Source organism: Loxodonta africana, chromosome 5 (assembly GCF_030014295.1).
Source record: "Loxodonta africana isolate mLoxAfr1 chromosome 5, mLoxAfr1.hap2, whole genome shotgun sequence".
Lineage (NCBI taxonomy): Eukaryota > Metazoa > Chordata > Mammalia > Proboscidea > Elephantidae > Loxodonta > Loxodonta africana.
In genome coordinates this window covers 72,380,036-72,397,932 of record NC_087346.1, presented here as the reverse complement: position 1 = coordinate 72,397,932, position 17,897 = coordinate 72,380,036, and the positions used below count along the sequence as shown (strand labels likewise).

General features: G+C 42.4%; 1 protein-coding gene across 3 annotated transcripts in view; it reads right to left on the bottom strand.

The window, feature by feature from the left end:
* Positions 1 to 16,493, bottom strand: part of RASGEF1B (RasGEF domain family member 1B) — a 43,166-nt gene extending 26,673 nt beyond the window's left edge. The window contains exons 1-5 of one of the 3 annotated variants that reach the window (XM_023553327.2): positions 16,345 to 16,493; positions 7,382 to 7,471; positions 3,904 to 4,086; positions 2,074 to 2,196; positions 1,377 to 1,514 (exon numbers count right to left, since the gene is read on the bottom strand). In XM_023553327.2, the coding sequence (XP_023409095.1) occupies positions 1,377 to 1,514; positions 2,074 to 2,196; positions 3,904 to 4,086; positions 7,382 to 7,396 (459 nt within the window). In that variant the 5' untranslated portion in view covers positions 7,397 to 7,471; positions 16,345 to 16,493. Of the gene's footprint in view, positions 1 to 1,376; positions 1,515 to 2,073; positions 2,197 to 3,903; positions 4,087 to 7,381; positions 7,472 to 15,871; positions 16,029 to 16,344 lie in introns of those variants that run through there. The other 2 variants (XM_010594114.3, XM_023553328.2) reach the window with 2 other exon arrangements.
* Positions 16,494 to 17,897: the final 1,404 nt, after the last annotated feature.

The following is a 17,897-nucleotide window of genomic DNA, read 5'->3' as shown; positions in this document are numbered from 1 at the left end:
TGGTTAAGAGTTCAGCTGCTAACAAAAAGGTCGGCAGTTCAAATCCACCAGGCGCTCCTTGGATACTCTGTGGGGCAGTTCTCTGTCCTATAGGGTCATTATGAGTCGCAATTGACTTGACAGCAATGGGTTTGGGTTTTTTTTTTTTTTTTAATATAATCTAAGTCTGCCTTTTCTCCTTTTTAAGTCAGGGGGAAATAGCATTAAAATATATTCACAAGAAGAGAACATACCACTGAAAGAATGATTTCTCAAGGAAGATTATTCATACTGGGAAATGCATTTTTTAAGACCAATGAAACAAGGCATCATTAAAACTGCCAAATGCTTCATCTACTATTTTCTGTGAAAACGCTGTATCTGTGGCCAAGTAACCTGTTCTTAGGAACTCGGCTGCAACACGGAAACTACAAAGACATCCTTGCCCAACAAGCCTCAACATAGAATACCAGCCCTCCAGGCCTGCTTCAAAGAGGACAACCTTGAATCTGTCACAGCTAGTTAGCTCTTATCAAAGGCTCAGTTGAAGGGAGTGATATTTATGGCAGATTATCTAAGAGCCTTGTTTTCCATCTCCAGGTATTCAAGGTGCTAGCCATGAATCAACTTCCGGGCACCAGAAGGCTTGCATCATTTTCTCTTTGTCTTCTCCTGCCCAAAAGAATCATCTTTGCTAAACTAGGCATTTATCTTATGGCCTCAGCTTTTATCAAGGGACATTTCTTGTAAACACTATAAAGGGCATTTTCCATGATCTTATTCTATAGCCTGTGTGCAATGCCCCTTATAAGAACATTATTAAAAATTTCATTTAGTTATATTAGTTCAATGCCCTGAAGAATGAGTATGCTTTCTCTTTTCTGACAGTGAAACTTATATAGCCAACTCTAGTCTCCCTTTCATCTAGAGTTCAAACTCAAAGCACCTCTACTGGCTCTCAAGATAAGTATATTTGTTTTCTCCTTGCCTTGGTCTAGATAATCTATTTCTATTTATGTTTAATTAATATGCAACTTAGTATCTATTAATATATTATTTATTTATATCTGTTGCCTAACTAGTTGTGTCCAAATATTATTAAGAAAGGTTTAAGTAAAGTAAAATTAAAACATGACTTATAACATGAATCCTGTGCATGAAGTAACGTGAACATACCCCAAATGAATCACATAGAACTCGACATCATAGCCCTGTGAAGCAGGATGATACAATTTTCCCTGTTTGACATACCAAACACATCAATGCGTTATGTAGAGGACTTGCCCAAAGGCAAAACAGAAAGCAGGCAAAGGAGATGCTGATGCATAATTCAGCATCATTACCCTCCAAGGCTATGCATGGGAATTCAAGTGCTGTGCTAAATTCACGTTACCAACCTCCTCGCCACTGGCTATTCGATGAGCCAGATCTTTCAAGTTTCTCATCATTCTTTCATCCCGAAAATCATAAGGAAATGTTTCTGTCCATTCCGTCAGAAGTTGAAGGATTTTCGGTGCAATTTTTCTTATCTGGTTCTAGGGAGAAAAAGCAAATGCAATTCAGTACTATCTGTCACATGGGCTACACCAAGGAAATAATTCCAACAATGTCACTGGTAAACTTCTAGTGCAAAGTCTTTGGGGTTGAAAACCTTCAGCCTCCTCCTACCTTCTATGGCAATGCCAAGTGCCACCAACATAAGGTAGGATCAAGGGGTCCTCCATGGCATTAGATTTACATGCCATGTTCTTTGTAACATTCCCAACTTCCTACGCAAAGACAGCTGCCATCGAATTGGCCCCGAATCATGACAACCCCATGTGGTACAGAGTGGAACTGCTCCATGAGGTTTTCTTGGCTATAACATTTATGGAAGCAGTTCGCCAGGCTTTTCTCCCAAAGAGCCACTGGGTGGGTTTGAACTGCCAACCTTTAGGTTAGCATCCACAAACCACTTGCAATACCCAGGCTGCTGGGGCTGGGGTAAAGACATACTAGGAATGGTTAAAGGAATCTACTTCACAAAAATTAAGCCATAAAGTTACAAAACCTAATAGAAAAAAAAAAAATGTAATGTTCAAAAGGTATCATTACCTTATCACAGCTAGGATCGCTTAGTCTCTGGTGTTCAACACATAGGTGGCAAACTTTGGCCATTAGCTCATACGGATGCATAAATAACCGAGAACTGAGCAGGAAGGTAAATATGTACGTTCTCTGTGGCAAAAGAAAGAGTCAGCATGGTTACGTTCTCTCTGAAACTAATACCTCTCTCCTATAAATTATACGTCTTATTTTATTACATTCTCTTGATCAAAGTTAATATGCTGCAGCTTCAAAAGTGATACCTACTAGTAGTAAAAGACACAGCGTGAGATCGATTTCTCCTTAACCTTCTGATATATCTTCGCCCTTAAACCATACTAAAAATAACAGGAGTACAGGATAAGTTTAGCTCCTAATATCATTCAGAGGACATTTTCATGTCCGTTCTCAGGGAGCCAGGATACCAGGACACATAACTCATTCTAGTCAAGGGGAATGGAATTCTCCTTGACTAGAAATCTAGCTTAAATATATCACCCAAGAATCTTCTTCCATGTTATAATATTACGGTAACTCAATGGAACCCCCCACCCCCCCAAAAAAAAGAATTCTCTAGTGTGTCCAGTGTGGCACACTGCAGTGTTTGTGTTAGAACATTCGAAGGCTGGCTTTCAAGTAACCTATTTGCTTGCTCAGAGGCTCAGCAATTTGATAAAAGCACAATGTAACACTATATACTTTTCTTTAACCACATTGTCTCTCAAGAAGCCAGTAATGAAGTAGTGCTTATTTGTTATAATAGTTTCAGACTCCCAATGAAAAGCAAAATTCCATGGGGTTTTATTTATTTTTCCTTAGTGCCTTAAGTAGCTCGTAAACACTTACAGGACTGAACAAGGCATTCCTTTTACTTTTGATTACAAGTTTGCTCTGTGTCGCAGCATATTTGAAAATGCTATGTAACAAATCAGACACAGAGAGATAACTCAGTCAGAAACATTATGTTGAATTACTGTGGCAAGCACAAACTATCCTTTGCAGACCAAGATCATTATTATATTTATGAAAACATACAGATGTAGTGTCTGGATATTTTCATGAAATATTTATCAACAACCAGCTGGTCACTAAATCTCATCATACTACTGAGCTCAACTCCAAAAGGGCAGCTGTGGCACAACGGAGGGGAAAAAAAGTCACTGGCCCCCAAAACAGAAACACATGTCTAAGTGCTGATGCTGGGAGCAAGCCCATGTGCAAATTACCCAACACTTTGAACTTCAGGGCTTTTCTCCTCTTTAATCTCTTAGAATTACTGTAAAGTTTGAGAAAATGTATAAAGATGTCCCCCGATGTCCTACCTATTCAAGTGTAGGTTATCAAGGTGAGACACAAGTGAACATGTCACCCGATGTCCGATCTACAAAGAACTACATCTCGAGTATAAGTCTTGTTCTCTCTTCTTTGTATGTTCCCTGGCTAACTTCACTATTTTCATCATAATAACGGTCTTGGGGGGTTAAAAAAAGATTCTAGAAGCATTCAGTGTTCTCTGGCATTTTTTTATTAAAGACCAACACAAATGTACGGATTCTTCATTTAGGTGCTACCTGACTGCTTTCAATGCAGTACCTAACTTGAAAAGCAACAGATATGCAGACAACACCAAAATCTGATCCATACCCAGGCTCAATTTGATCTCAAGGCACTCAAAAAGGATATAGAGACAATACCTTCAGCATAAACAATGTGCAATTTATTATTAGAACAATTCTTAGCAACCCAGATGCAATTCTGTAGTATCAGTGGTCCCTGCCTCCCGTACTGTAACTTCTGCTCAGTACCAAGGATGTGCTTTAAAGAAACATGAATACCTACATCCGGATAGTAATCCACATTCGGTACTAAGTGCTGGATGAGTGCTTCCAGAGATCCGGACAGGAGGTTGTTGTCATGGTAATACAACCCTCCACAGCTCTCCTCTGGAGACTGATAGAGGTTTCGGTTGTAGCCACTGCTGTCAAACATTGCTGAAAAGGGAGGAGTCTGAGGCATGCTTTCCTAAAAGGAATAAAAAAGGAAAAAATGCAAAGTCAGCAAGATGCAATACAAAAAGAAAAATAAGCTTTAATAGGGACTAAATCCTAGTACTTTAGGAACAAGCAATTTAAAAAATAATTTAGATTCTCATACAGTATCAGAGCCGAATGAGAACCAAATTGCTCTTTAGGCAACACATGCATGCATGCTTCTGAAGACTAATGTAGTTATATCAAATATCATAAAATGTGTAGACCAAAGGATGTAATCTGGGCTTCAAGTCTCTGGCTGCCATGTTTAGATATTAATCCTTCACATCTGATTGGAAAGGCGGGCGGCAGGGAGGGGGTTGAAACTGAGCTTTGCAGTGCTTCATCCCACTGAGTCAAATAAGTTATTCAGGTAGGAAATGTATTAAGACTTCAAATTTGGTTGGGAAGAATTATATGATACTTATTTTTTTTTTTTAAGAAATACCCATAGTCCCTGGGTGGTACAAATGTTTAATGCTCTTGGCTACTAACCCAAAGGTTGGTGGTACCACCCAGAGGTACTTCAGAAGAGCAGCCTGGTGATCTACTTCCAAAAATTCAGCCATTGAAAACCTTATGAAGCACAGTTCTATTCTGACACATATGAGGTTGCCATGAATTAGAATCTACTCAATGGCAACTAGTTAAGAAATATCCAACCAGTACTGGGCATGCTAAGAGATAGCGAAAGCTGAAGCTGAAAGAACTGAAGTACACAGAGTATGTGTGTGAGAGAGAGAAAGTTTGTATGTGTATTTATTTATATACAAATGTAGGTATCAAGAAATTTAATGCATAATCCTGACTCCCCAGCTTTCACTGCAAGATCAGATGCTGTTGATTTCCCCCCTTTTGTGTCAACTTTTTTTGAGGGAGGTGGTGCCTCTAAGAAGCCTCAGTTCTCAGTAAATATGCTGGCGGGGAAGGCACCTGATTTGGGGAACAAGCAGTGCTGTGACAGTCCCGAGATAAGCTGCTGTTCTCCATCTGTGTGCCGCGCAACTCACAAAGCCCTGTCAGAGGGCGCTCAGTGGAGGCCAGAGGCAATTAAGTTATTACTTGGATTCCTGGGGACAGAGCACCGGGCTCTGAGAACAGACTCCCGGTTTCTGGCAGCATGTCTGGACAAAGGATGCATTCAAAAGCCCTGAGACTCGGGATTCAGAAGGCCAACAATGTAGGAGGCAAACTCCAGGCCTTGGACTGACAGGGACAGGGCGTGTGGAGGCTGCAGGAGGACACAACCTGGGCTAATCCTTCTTTTCAAGATGCCAAAGATATTTGCATCAGAATGGGGGAGGGGTGTGGAGCTGGGTCTGAGGAGTCACATCCCTCACTCCAAGGGCATCTGTTTCAGCTACAGCAAGAGAGGGGGACAGAGACCACAGTGTGTGCACGTGCCTCGGTGGGAGGCAGCCGGGGCGGAGTATTGAAAAACATAGATTATGAGGCCATTGTGGCAGGAGATATCATCATTTAGGCAAAGCAGCAGCAAAAAGAAAAAAAAAAAAAATGAAGAAAGAAGAAAAAAAAAAAAAAGAAGGTTCAGCTCTTTGTACTTTGTACTTTAGCCAGAGCTGAAGAAGTGTTAAAAGGATCCATGAAATAATAGCCACAAATGGGAAGAAAGTGATTGCTGAGAGTCACTCTATCTGGGAGACTTGTCGCTGCCACGGCCATCTTTCTGTGCCTCTCTCTGATGCAGGACACAGTTGTTAACAGCCAAGGAATCAGGAGCTATGGAATGTAAACACTAACGCAAAAATGTCCAAAACACCCCCCTTGTTGGTAAGACCTCACACGTAGAACAGTGGTTAAATAAATAACTTAATGTTAGACATTTTACGAGACCAAGGACAAAGTACATTTCTTCCCTCCTCAAACTGCCAGCTTTCTATGAGTACAATTCACGGGCAATACAACACTTTGCAAATGGGTTGTCCCTGGTGAGACGTTAAAAAAGCCTGTCTGCCCTTGCCCTGAGAAAATCAAAATGTTCTCAAATTGGGAAAGTAGGGTCCAAGATGAGAAGAGTCACTTTGAGATCCTCGAAGGAGACCCTCCTGTCTGGACATGGTTGTCTCTGTTTTTAAAAAGCTTAAGATGGTTATAGGTCCCTGAGCGGCAAAGTTTGCACTCAGCTACTAACCAAAAGGTTGGTGGTTTGAACCCACCCAGTGGCACCACGGAAGAAAGGCCTGGCGATCTGCTTGCATAAAGATTACAGTGAAGAAAACCCTATGGAGCTCAGTTCCTTCTAACACAGGGGGTCACCATAAGTCAGAATTGACTCAAAGCAAGGTGCTTTTTTTTTTTTTCTTTTTAAAAATGGTTATAAAGCACACAATGCTCTTCACATACAGGATGAGTAAGACTCACCCCATCATGCTGCCAGAGTTCATTTTTTTCTGCCAGGAACCATATATTTTCCTCGATTTCTTCACTCACTGGTTGCTATTGAAACTATCTAAATAAAGTGCTTTTGGGAGATGGTTGGCCTAGATTTGGGAATTCCAGAAAATACTAAGAGTGCAAAAGCACCTGAGAAATCATCTGTCCAGGGTGGCCAATATATTTCATTTTACTTTCTAGCTGCAATCAATGAGATGTGGTTGCTTAGAGGCCTGAGGATGAGTGAGAAGGATACAAAGACCATCGCTCAGTGGGAGAATGTGTGTTCTATGTGATCAACAAAAACTGCAAGGCAGGCTTGGGAGAAGTCCCAGTCCACGTGCCATCCACAATCAGGCCTAATCGCCTCTTTCCACAACTGTGCAAACTGAGACTCAGAGGGATGAAGTGACTAGCCTAAGGTCACACAAGCTGTGACTACAGTACCAAGTGAGTTTTATTTAAGTGAGTGAATTCCCCTAAACCCTGCACACCTGCTGCCTTAGGCTTATTAACAGTGAGCTGTTGTTGTTAGCTGCCACTGAGTCACACTGTACCCAACTCATGGAGACCCCACACACAGGAGAACAAAATGCTGCCAGGTTCTGTGCCATCCTCATGATCAGGTGAATATTAGACCATTGTAAAACATAGGGTTTTCATTGGTTGTTTTTTGGAAGATCACCAGGCCTTTCTTCCTAGTCTGTCTTAGTCTGGAAGCTCTGTTGAGATCTGTTTAGTACCACAGCAACACTCAAGCCTCCACTGACAGACAGGTGCTGGCTGCCAGTGCATGAGGTACATTGGCCAGAAATAGAACCCGGGTCTTCCTCACGGAAGATGAGAATTCTACCACTAAATCACCAATGCCCCCATTAAAAGTAAGTACTAACCCTCAAAGTGGACATGAGTAATTCAGAGTTCCCTTTCAAGGATTCAGCACCAAAAGCCACCAAGTATTTGGACTTCTTAATTCTTTACTCCTGTAAAGTGGACAAGGATTCAGATTTAATCAAATTCCAGTACCGGCACTCAATAGCGGTGAAAATACCAGAGAGTCACTTATCGTCCCTGCCCCCACCGGTAAGTTTTTCATCTGAAAAATTATCTCCAATTTTTCTTACCCCTTCCTAAATTCTAACAAAACTACTCATAACTTTATAGTAAAGTTCTTCTTGGAGCATTATTATTGGGACAATGGCAAAAAGCTTTTATACTATTCTTTGGAAATGTATCACTCACAGAATTTCTTTCAGGAGGTACAAAACATCAACATTTAGATAAGCCCTCCAACCAGGCACCAGAATAAAATACTAAAAATAGCCTGGAATTCAAATTAAATTTGGTAATTTAATTAGCGAAATCTGCTGCAAAAGACCTTTTTAAGAGAGAAAGTATTGATGCTGTCAAGGATTTCATTTTACTTGGATCCACAATCAGTGACATGGGAGCAGGAGTCAAGAAATCAAACGATGTATTGCATTTGGGCAAATCTGCAGCAAAAGACCTCTTTAAAGTGTTGAAAAGCAAAAACGCCACTTTGAGGACTAAGGTGCACCTGACCATGGTATTTTTAATTGCTTCAAATGCATGCAAAAGCTGGACACGAACAAGGAAGACCAAAGAAGAATCAATGCCTTTGAATTATGCTGTTGGCAAAGAACACTGAATGTACCATGGACTACCCGAAGAACAAACAAATCTATCTTAAAAGAAGTACAGCCAGGATGCTCCTTAGAAGTGAAAATGGTGAGACTTTGTCTCATGTACTTTGGACATGTTCTCAAGAGGGACCAATCCCTGGAGAAGGACATCATGCTTGGTAAAGGGTCAGCAAAAGAGGAAGACCCTCAACGAGGTGGATTGAGGCTCAAGCATAACACTTATTGTGAGGATGGCAGGGTCTCGTTCTGTTGCACATAGAGTCGCTATGAATCGGAACTGACTCAATGGTACCTAACAACAACAATAATAGCTCATTATATATAAAAAATCAACTGTAAGAACAGAGTGTGCCACAGACTGTTTCCTGCTTTCTAATTAGCCCAAAGTGCTGTTGGCTAATCAGCTGATTTTGTTTTTCCTTTGTGCCACCTTGATAGCAACTGCTGAGCCTGCACTGTAACAACAACCAACTGCTAAGATTCCAATCACTCCAAGTAACTCCATTCCTTATTTATACACAACGGTCACACTTTTCTACCTTGCCATATACTCAGGACAGCAGTTTTTCCAATTCCTTAAGCCCTTCTCCCATCCTTAGTTGAACATTCTGTTTCTACTGGATCACCTGTGCTGGAAAAGGTCACCACATTCCACAGTCCTTTACTTCTATGAATTCTTGCCTCAAGAGAAATCCCTAGATGCCGGGTGTGGAAGCCTCTGAGAATTGCAGTGGCTCCCATCTGTGTAATTTTTTACTGCCTACACAAACGCCTTTTGGGATTCCTCAACAACTCAGTTTGGCAGGCACCCTCATCCTTTTCAGACTGCATAAGAAGCTGAGGTTCAGAAAAACTAAAATAAGTCACTTGGGGTTACACATCTAGTAAGGGACAGAAAGCGCAGGGTCTCAAACCCAGGTCTACAGATAGCAGGTTGAAATGGATTACAGCACGTCATATTCTATTGCAAAAGGTCTTTTTTGAACTTGAAATGTTTGACAATAAAATGAAAAGCCTGTCAGTCTGTCCCAAATTGCAGGACAGTAGAACAATTTATATGTTTTACATAAATCCTGGCTTCGAAGACGTATTCACATCATAAATTACTCTTATTAAAAAGCAACACTGTCAACAGCAGTACTTAAGCTACTGACCTTTGCAATCATAGCACAGTTCCATCTAGAAGGGATTTCAGAGATTTTAATATGCACTTTTAAAATATTTTAGTATCTTGAAACTTAGGATGCATCTAAATAATCACTGTGATAAGAAAATACGTCATTGTTTAATTGAAAGCCTTTTTTTTTTTGGCTATATATGAAATAAGAGAGCATCTTAAATTTGTTGGCATCTTAGAGTCGATGAGATACAGTAATACTTGTTTATATGCAGTTGATAGATTTTCGGTGAAAAATTTTAATGAGATAAATGACCAAAAGAAAGTCACGGGTCATAATATTCATCATCCATTGCTGGACAATCTCTAACAAGTGACTGAGTCTAGCCGTTTTCTGGGAGGATCTGAAGCCTTGTGTAATAGATGGACTTGATAAAACAAGGGGAAAGGCCAGTATTGTGAATGTTACAGAAAGCACTGTTTGTGAAGCACATTCTTAAATCTCTTAGGAGATAAACATAAAGCTCATTCCCTCTCAAGGATCTTGCCTCTCACTACCCAGATCACTGAGAGCTCCTGTTGGCTCAGTGTTCCTCAGATTTGATGCTCTTTAGTTCTACCTGCTTCAGTTCTGATATCAAGAAGTGAGAGTCCAGAAGACTAAACATTGGTTTGCTTCTTATTCAAGAACACAAACCCAATATCCAAGTACTAGAAATCAGGACCCAGAGAAGCCTTTATCCCTAGACACTATTAATACTAGGAATCATTTATGGGTGATTTCCCTAGGGGAAGATGAGCTAAGCGGGATGCTGCTCTGACCCACAGCTTCCATGTATTTTTTATCCCAATGCAGCTCTGATGCCTTCTCGCCTGCATCATGCCATCTTGCTTTCACCTTTAGCTCCCACAACTAACATTTTCTTTCTCTGGAGTCCTGCAAAGGTCCCTAGGTGGCACAAACAGTTTGTGTTCAAACTCATCCAGAGGTCCTGTGGAAGAAAGGCCTCGTGACCTGCTTCTGTCAAGATTACACCCAAGAAAACCCTATAGTGCAGTTGTATTGTGTAACACCTGGGCCACCATAAGTGGGAACTGACTTGATGGCAACGAGTGTGAGTTTTGGGTGTTTTTTGTGGGGTTTTTTTTTCGGGAGGGAGGGAAAAGTCCCACAAGCTGGTAATTTACTACTCTCTGCCTACTCCTCAAAACCAACTTCTCCACTGTCTGCCTTGATTTTGCCAGCCCAATACACCTATCTATGGGAACCTGCAAACAAAAAATGCTGTTCAGGACAAACTGATTCTTCCCCCAAATTAGAAGCTGTGATAGAGCAGCAAGTTCAGCACTGGCACTAAGTTACTGCTAAGTTAACCTTCAAAGTAGTTACTTCTTTTGGCAGGAGAGACTTGTATGAGACACCTGAAAAGCTGCTCATCTATTTACATCACGACCAGTAAGTATAAGAAGGCAGAGACCAGGTGAAGCTCCTCAGGTGTAATTTAGCTTCCCATGTTTCATTTGTAAGCTAGTTCTTCACAACTCAGAGTAAGTTCTCTTAGGCAAGTGGTTCTTAACTTTTTCCAGATGACAAACCTTTCTCCATCACCCTGTGCCCAGAAAAACATACCAACAAGTTTGCATACACTTTCAGGGGGTTCACAGAACCCAGATTAAAAAGCCAATGTGCTCGACTGTACAGAACCTTGATCTTATTTATCTACTCTACCCTAAAGAAGAACCAAGTGGCTCTGAAAAGAACCCTGGTCTAACACAGTCAGGGTTGGCTCTTTCATGGAATACCTATGTTTTCAGGTACTACCAGTCTAACAGAGTTTAAAATCCAAAAATAATAATAATAATTCTAGTTTGGGTAGAGTATTAAAAGAGACATTTTTCTCCCCTAAACAAAGGCAGCAATTTGGAGTGGAAAGATAATGCAGAAACAATGGGAATCAGATCTGTTTTTTTTTTTTTTAATAAGCATACAGATTACAGATTTTGCTGGAAAACTGTCCCACAGGAAGGAAAGATACGCTCAACCCAGGTATACAAGATGAATGTTCTTTCTTAAAATTAATTCGATAAGCTGAAGAGTTGGTTGACAGACAAGATACCGTAGAGGGGCAGCTAATTCAGTCACAAAGATATATCATGTTCTTCCAAGGACTCAGAAAAAGTTCAGCCTGACATCGATCCAGAGGCAAGGAAGCAAGGTCTCGGTGATTGAAGGGATGACTGGATTTGAAAGGCATGCCTAATGGTTTCAAACCAACCAAAGCACCAAATGAAAAGCTGCCTTTTTCTGAACAGCAGACTGTGTTTGAATTAGCGGCTGCTTTGGCACAATGTTATTTATGACGAAGCAGGTGCACCAGGATAAGGTGGTTTCAGGTGACAATTCAAATTGGAAAAGCGGTTGAGGAGAAGATGGGTGTGGGAATGAAATCAAAAGCCATTCTTCAACACCTCGTAGAGGTGCTTTGTAAATCTCTACCAGAACGTCAAGTCAGCACTTCCTTTAAACTCAAGAGAATGAAAGAAAAAAGGTAGGAGTCAGAGAAAAAAAAAAAAACAACTTTTTTTTTTCCTCAATCCCTATTTCATCACAGTGCTTCAGTGAAATATTCAATAAATGCAACGCCTTTCTGTTAATCATTACATTTTCATTCTCACTGAAATGCTGTGCAGGTAGCTCACTCAAAAAGAGAGAGAAAAACTAAAGTAGATGAAGGCCTACCTATCAAAGACGATCTTTGAAAGCATATTTGTTTTGCGGGGAGAGGTTTAATATCCTGGAATTACTGGCTCCCAATTCCCCTAGATTCCAAAAGAACTTTGTGCTTTGCTGATATGCACATTCAAAGACATGATTCCTTTTTTCACTTAACGTTCCAGAGATCTGAATCAGAAAATCTGCATATTCCACTTTACTCCAGCTGGTACCACGACTACTTTTAGCCTCCTTTTGACACTGTAGATCTGAGAATACAAGGATTGTCTACATTCTCATAGGGGTATCTAACTATGGATTTGAGTCATGAAAGGTAAGAGTCGAGTTTTTAACACTATCTAAAACCTGGCTTATTTTGAGCCTGAAAATGTCTAGAGGATTATCTTCTTATTTCTTTCCTTATCCAGGAGAAGTCCTAAAAGCAGAGATTTCTAAAAGCACCCCTGGAAACTGCAGAAATGCTACACCTCTGCTAACTCTCCTCAAAAGAAAACGTGTTGTGTTGAGTGTGCAAACAATAATGTATAGACAACTCTGAATCAGCTCACTTCTTTGGCATGTAAACAAAAAGTGAGCAAGTCCGAGATAAGTGCATTCTTTGGAACTGAGCCCCAAATGGTTACTAGATTCCACCGTCATGAAGAAAAATCAGAGTAATTTTGAGGATGGAAGATACTATTTTTCTCTAAAACTAGAATAAGGCAGTCATATCATTTTCTGATTTGGGCTACAGGCTTCCATACAAAAAGTGAACTTGCATTTTGCTTTGGTTGTTCTACTATGCTACTCTAAAAAATTCTGTACTAATACTTAATTGATGAAAGAAGTGGAATCCAAATCAAATAGCTACCATTTTTGGTTTCCCTGAAAAAACAAAAGCTAGGGTTTGTCATCTTTAATCCTGGAAAATCTTGTTAGCAATTTATTAAAACATAAAGCGACATTTTAGTACGTGAAATCCATTCCGTTTAACTCTAAATAGGCCTGGAGAGTCACTTAAACTGACACACAAGTGGTGGTGATTATTAATATAGATGGTAACACTGATTCAGGTCAAAAATAATTTGTGGCTTAACCATCTTGATAATTTTTTAGTACACTTTCAGGAGAAAAACAAAAGCAAAAAGCAGTTAAAGAAAATATGAGATCTCTTCGTAAGTTTCATCAATAGAAAGAAACTTCACTCTCCTGTCTTCATTTCCATGTACCTAGAAAGTAGCTAAGGAGCCCTGGTGGAACAGTGGTTAAGAGTTATGGCTGCTAACCAAAAGGTCTGCAGTTCAAATCCACCAGCTGCTCCTTGGAAACCCTATGGGGAAGTTCTACTCTGTCCTACAGTACTGGGTTGGCTTTGGTTTGGTTTTTACAAAGTAGCTAAATACCCACTTACACACTACTTCACCCTTCATTCTCCCACCCAGGACAGAGCAGGACAGATACATGAAGGAAGAGCACAGCACTGAGCTAAAAGGGACTCATAAATCATTGAGCTCAACTCCAGGCCATATTATATATATTGCAAGTACACAGAAAGGTTAAGTTGACTGATTAAGGTTTCCATCCTGCCAGAGCCCAAGCCTCCATATCCTCAAGGCAGAAATCTGCCCCCAGCACTAGGCTACAGCATCCATCATTTTAGGATAATAAAAGGCTACACAGGTCTAAAATTTTTAGGTTTAATTAAAAAAGCAAAAAAAAAAAGGGGGGGGGGACAACTGTAGTTCTGGAAAAGTGAAGGGGGTGGGGGATCAACACTAACAACAAAAAGTCCATAAATCTTAAGCAGCATTTTCAGCTTTTAAGACCTCACAAAATATTAGAGTGGCTTTTCCATTTATTATTTGTGGCGCCAGAGTCAATATTCTCAATTCCTGCTTCAGTGATTCCAAATTCTTCACCTAAGCAAAGGAGAATATCTTCTTTCCCTCCTTCTCCTTTTCAAAAAGGGACCTTTATGGAGCCATTCAACGTTCCTCCAAAGCCCAATTCTTCCAGAAAGCCTTTTCAGGTTGAGAAAATGACCCTGTGGGCAGCACCTTACCTGGCATGGGTACTTCCCCAGCTTCTTGCCTTCAAATTTTTCCCCTCCCCAGATGGGTCTAATTTAACTGGTTTTATTTTGGTGTATTGTACTCTATTTGCCAGCAGTTAATTTTTAAATTGTAAAAATGAGATGTTGGTGGTAATATAATAAATATGTATTATAACAAATAGCAAATATTATGTTGAGAAATACTTAGTAGTATGTACCTAAAAATAGATTAGATGGTAAACTGAGGAAAAAGAACAATAAATGTGAATATTTTCTGGTGATTTCTCCCCCCAAAAGACAGCATGATCCCCAGGTATCAGGTGTGGCAGCATCAGATAAAATATCTAGGGAAGCACATAAAATGGAGCAGGACTGAAAATGTACTGTGCAAGAAATTAATTCTAAGAATTTAACACTCTGTTAAACAACTAGAAAGTACCGGGCCAGTATGCTTAGGACTCAGAAATGTTGCCACGTTTAAAAAAACAAAGGATGGACCCGCTAGTAGTGAAGAATGCCAAGGAGAACCTTGCTAATCAGTGGCTGTTCTCATCTTTGCTAGCATATTTACCAGAAAGGCATAATACAGCACTACCTGAGAACCCTGATTTCGGTCAAAAATGCCCTGGACCCTCATTGGCTCAACTACCCCCCCCCCAAAAAAACATTAAATTACCCATTAATTATAAGGTCTAATAAGCTTTTTTAAGCTGTCATTTTTTTTTTCTGTTATGAAAATCTCGACAGCCAAAGGTTTATGTTATTTTTATTTTTTTTAGAAAACAATTATTCATTTGTTGTAAACCTCATTTAGCCGGTAATTTTCCCCTTGAAACCAAGGATATACACTGGTTACTTGTTAACCTCCTAGTTTTTAGCACAGGCTTATGTGGTTAAATTAAGACACAGCCATCACATGCCACGCTCTTGCTACTGTTCTCAGGAGGGAAGACTAATTACTCCCATCATCTGAGTCTGACTGTACCCGACATCCAAGAGTGCAAAATCCCTACCCCTGGACTCTTCCTCTTTATGCACCCAGTTCAGAGCCCCTCCCTAGGTCACTAGAGACTTGTGGATCATCCAGAGCTAAATATAGCTCTACGCACACTAGCAGTTCCTGACGATCGCCACACGGTGCTGCTGACGGAGAGCTCCTTGGAGACGCGTACGACCCAGACACACACATACAACAAACCTTGTGCGCATATTCCTCTAACACACTGCATCCACCGAATTCATCTGCGAAGACAGTCACATCTACATTTGGAAGAATTAAGTTGCTCCCCAGACCATCTCATCGTGGTATTTACCACACTTGGGTCACTCTCCGCACTGTCAGAGCAGTTAGCTGCGTTGCTGTCGCCCGAACTGATCCAGTACGGATGGGACAAGGTGGGAGGCAATACTCAAGTGGTAAATACACACGCACACACACACACCCCGGCGTGCACACACTAGTGCCCGTTTCGCCCCTTTTCTTTGAAACAGCACTGGATTCGCTCCCACCGCTCACCTAGAAAGAGCAGCCTGCCTCACACTGGCTGCTCGCGGGGTTTTCAGGTACTCCCAGTTCACATTATAACCGCCCGGCCAGGTGACTTGAGGCGGCTCACCGGAGCTCAGGCAAAAGCATGGCAACTCGGTGTTTTCTGAGTTCGCCAGGTGAACGAGAGGGATGAATAAACATTACCTCGTCAGTGGCGAGTCCATGACTTCTGTACCCCTGGCCCTTCCTAAGAGTCAGATCTTACATTATTGGCGCCGACACAAAAAATAAAGAGCTCCCCAAAACCCCCCCACACACAACCTAGCCAAGAAGTAGAAGGCAACAACCTAGCAGTGCGCAGCAGGGAACGGGCGATGAAAAAAGGAGCGCGGCTGGAACTCAGACGAATTCTCAAAAAACGGCACCAAAATCGCCAACAGCGGTCTGGCAGCAAGATCTGGGAGCGAGAGGCCAAGCCTGTTCCTGTCCGGTCCGGGCTCGGCGACGCACCTGTTGGGGCCGGGAGAGCCCAGCGGCAGCCCCAGGCGCCGGCGGCAGTCCGGCTCCCCCGATCCTGGGCTGTTGAAGGGCGCTCTGCCCCAGCGCTCGCTCGCCCCGGGCTCTACCGCCGCTTCGGGGCGCACCCGGCAGCCGGGGCGCACTCTGATAGCCCCGCTCCTTCCCCGCGCAGCGCAGCGCAGCGGAGGCGAGGCGCCCGGGACCGCGCTTCTCCGGCCGCCCGCGCTCATCACAGTCCCGCGTTCCGGCCGCCGAGCTCCGGCCGCTCCCGGGAGAAGAGCCCAGCCAGGGAGCAACCTACCGGCAGATCGACCCGGGTCCTCGGCCTCCCGGCTGTTTGCCGCGCGCCCACGAATGCGGCCAAAGGACTGCGAGCGAAAGCGGGCGGGAAGAAGGAAAAAAATAAAAAATAATCCACCTAACCAGTCCGGTCCCTTGTTTATACTGAAACTAAGGCTCTAGCCCCCGCGCACACCCCCTCGGTGCGAGTGCCCGCCTCCCGCCGCCAGCCCCGCCCCGCGCCGGCCCCTGAGGGCCAATCAGGACGCCGCTCTCCGCCCACCGGCCCGGAGTCGGGTGAGCAGGGGACTCCCGCCGCGCGCTCGCCCCCGTGCCTCCCACGCTGCGTAGGCGCGCGAGCCCAGCAGCCGTGTTTACCAGGCCTGGGTTGGCTCGCTCTGAAGGCGTGCGTTTCCCCCTGAGAGTGCCTGCCCAGGGGTGCTTGTGCAGTCGTGTGTGTGTGTATTCACTTACCTGTGTACTACCTGTAAATACCAGCCCAACTCGTTATACACTATTAGCATAATTATGACTTAAAGTTTACTGTCCATGGAACTTTCAGAGGAGAGTTGAGAGGAACCACAAAACATTTACTCGGCAAATATTTATGGAGTGTCCGAGTGTCAGGCATTGTAGTAGGCTCTGGGGGACACACCCGTGAGTAAAAGCAGGTTGGTCCTTGCCGTTATGAAGCTTACAGTTTAGTTGGGGGACAGATGTTAAGCAAATAATCACACAAGCAAATGTGAAATTACGACTGTGATAAGTTCCACAAAGGAAGGGTGCCTAGCTGTGGTGTGAAATTCGACTCTGGAGGCAAAGCAGGTGGCTAGTTCTCAGGAAAGGCTGTGTTGTCATGGCGACCACTTAGTCACTGGATCATTGGATACTTGATAACTATTTTAGAAACAGGTTTTTTAAAAAAAAAAAAACCCTCAGTACTTCACCTTGTACAAACAAAAGGAGGCTTGAGGGAAGAAATGATGGAAAAAATAACAACAAATAAGGGGAGACTCTCCTGCCAGCCGTGTGACCTTGAGTAAGCAAAGTAGTATTTCCGAGCCTCCATTTCCTCATATATAAAAACAATGCTATTCATACCTGTCCTATAGGACTATAATTAGAATATTGAGGGGGAGGATCCCTTTTAGTCTCTGCCCCATGGTCCCACCCTTACTCCTTCTCGGGTTGGAAACAGTCTATTGAAGCTCATCTTGTCTTAGCAGATGCCTCCGCTCAGTTTCTTTTTTTGTGTTTCCTCTCACTTCTCTTTATCATGCTCCCCTGACTCAGTAATTCACTCCTATCTGGGACTTGGACTTAACCGTGGCTTCTCTGTGAGTTAAAAGAGAAACCGTGTAACCAAAAGAGCTTGGAGGGAGCCAGCCATGCAGAGTAAAGCACAGAGGCTTGGACTGCCCAACCCAGCTGTTGTGGTTGGGGTGGCTGTTTTTTTTTTTTTTTAAGCTCATTTTTCCATCCTGGTTCTGTAACACACAAGCTGTATAACTTTGGCTTGTCAGTTACACTCAAGGTTCTTGGTTCTGTAGCAATAAATTGAAAGGTTGAACTGAA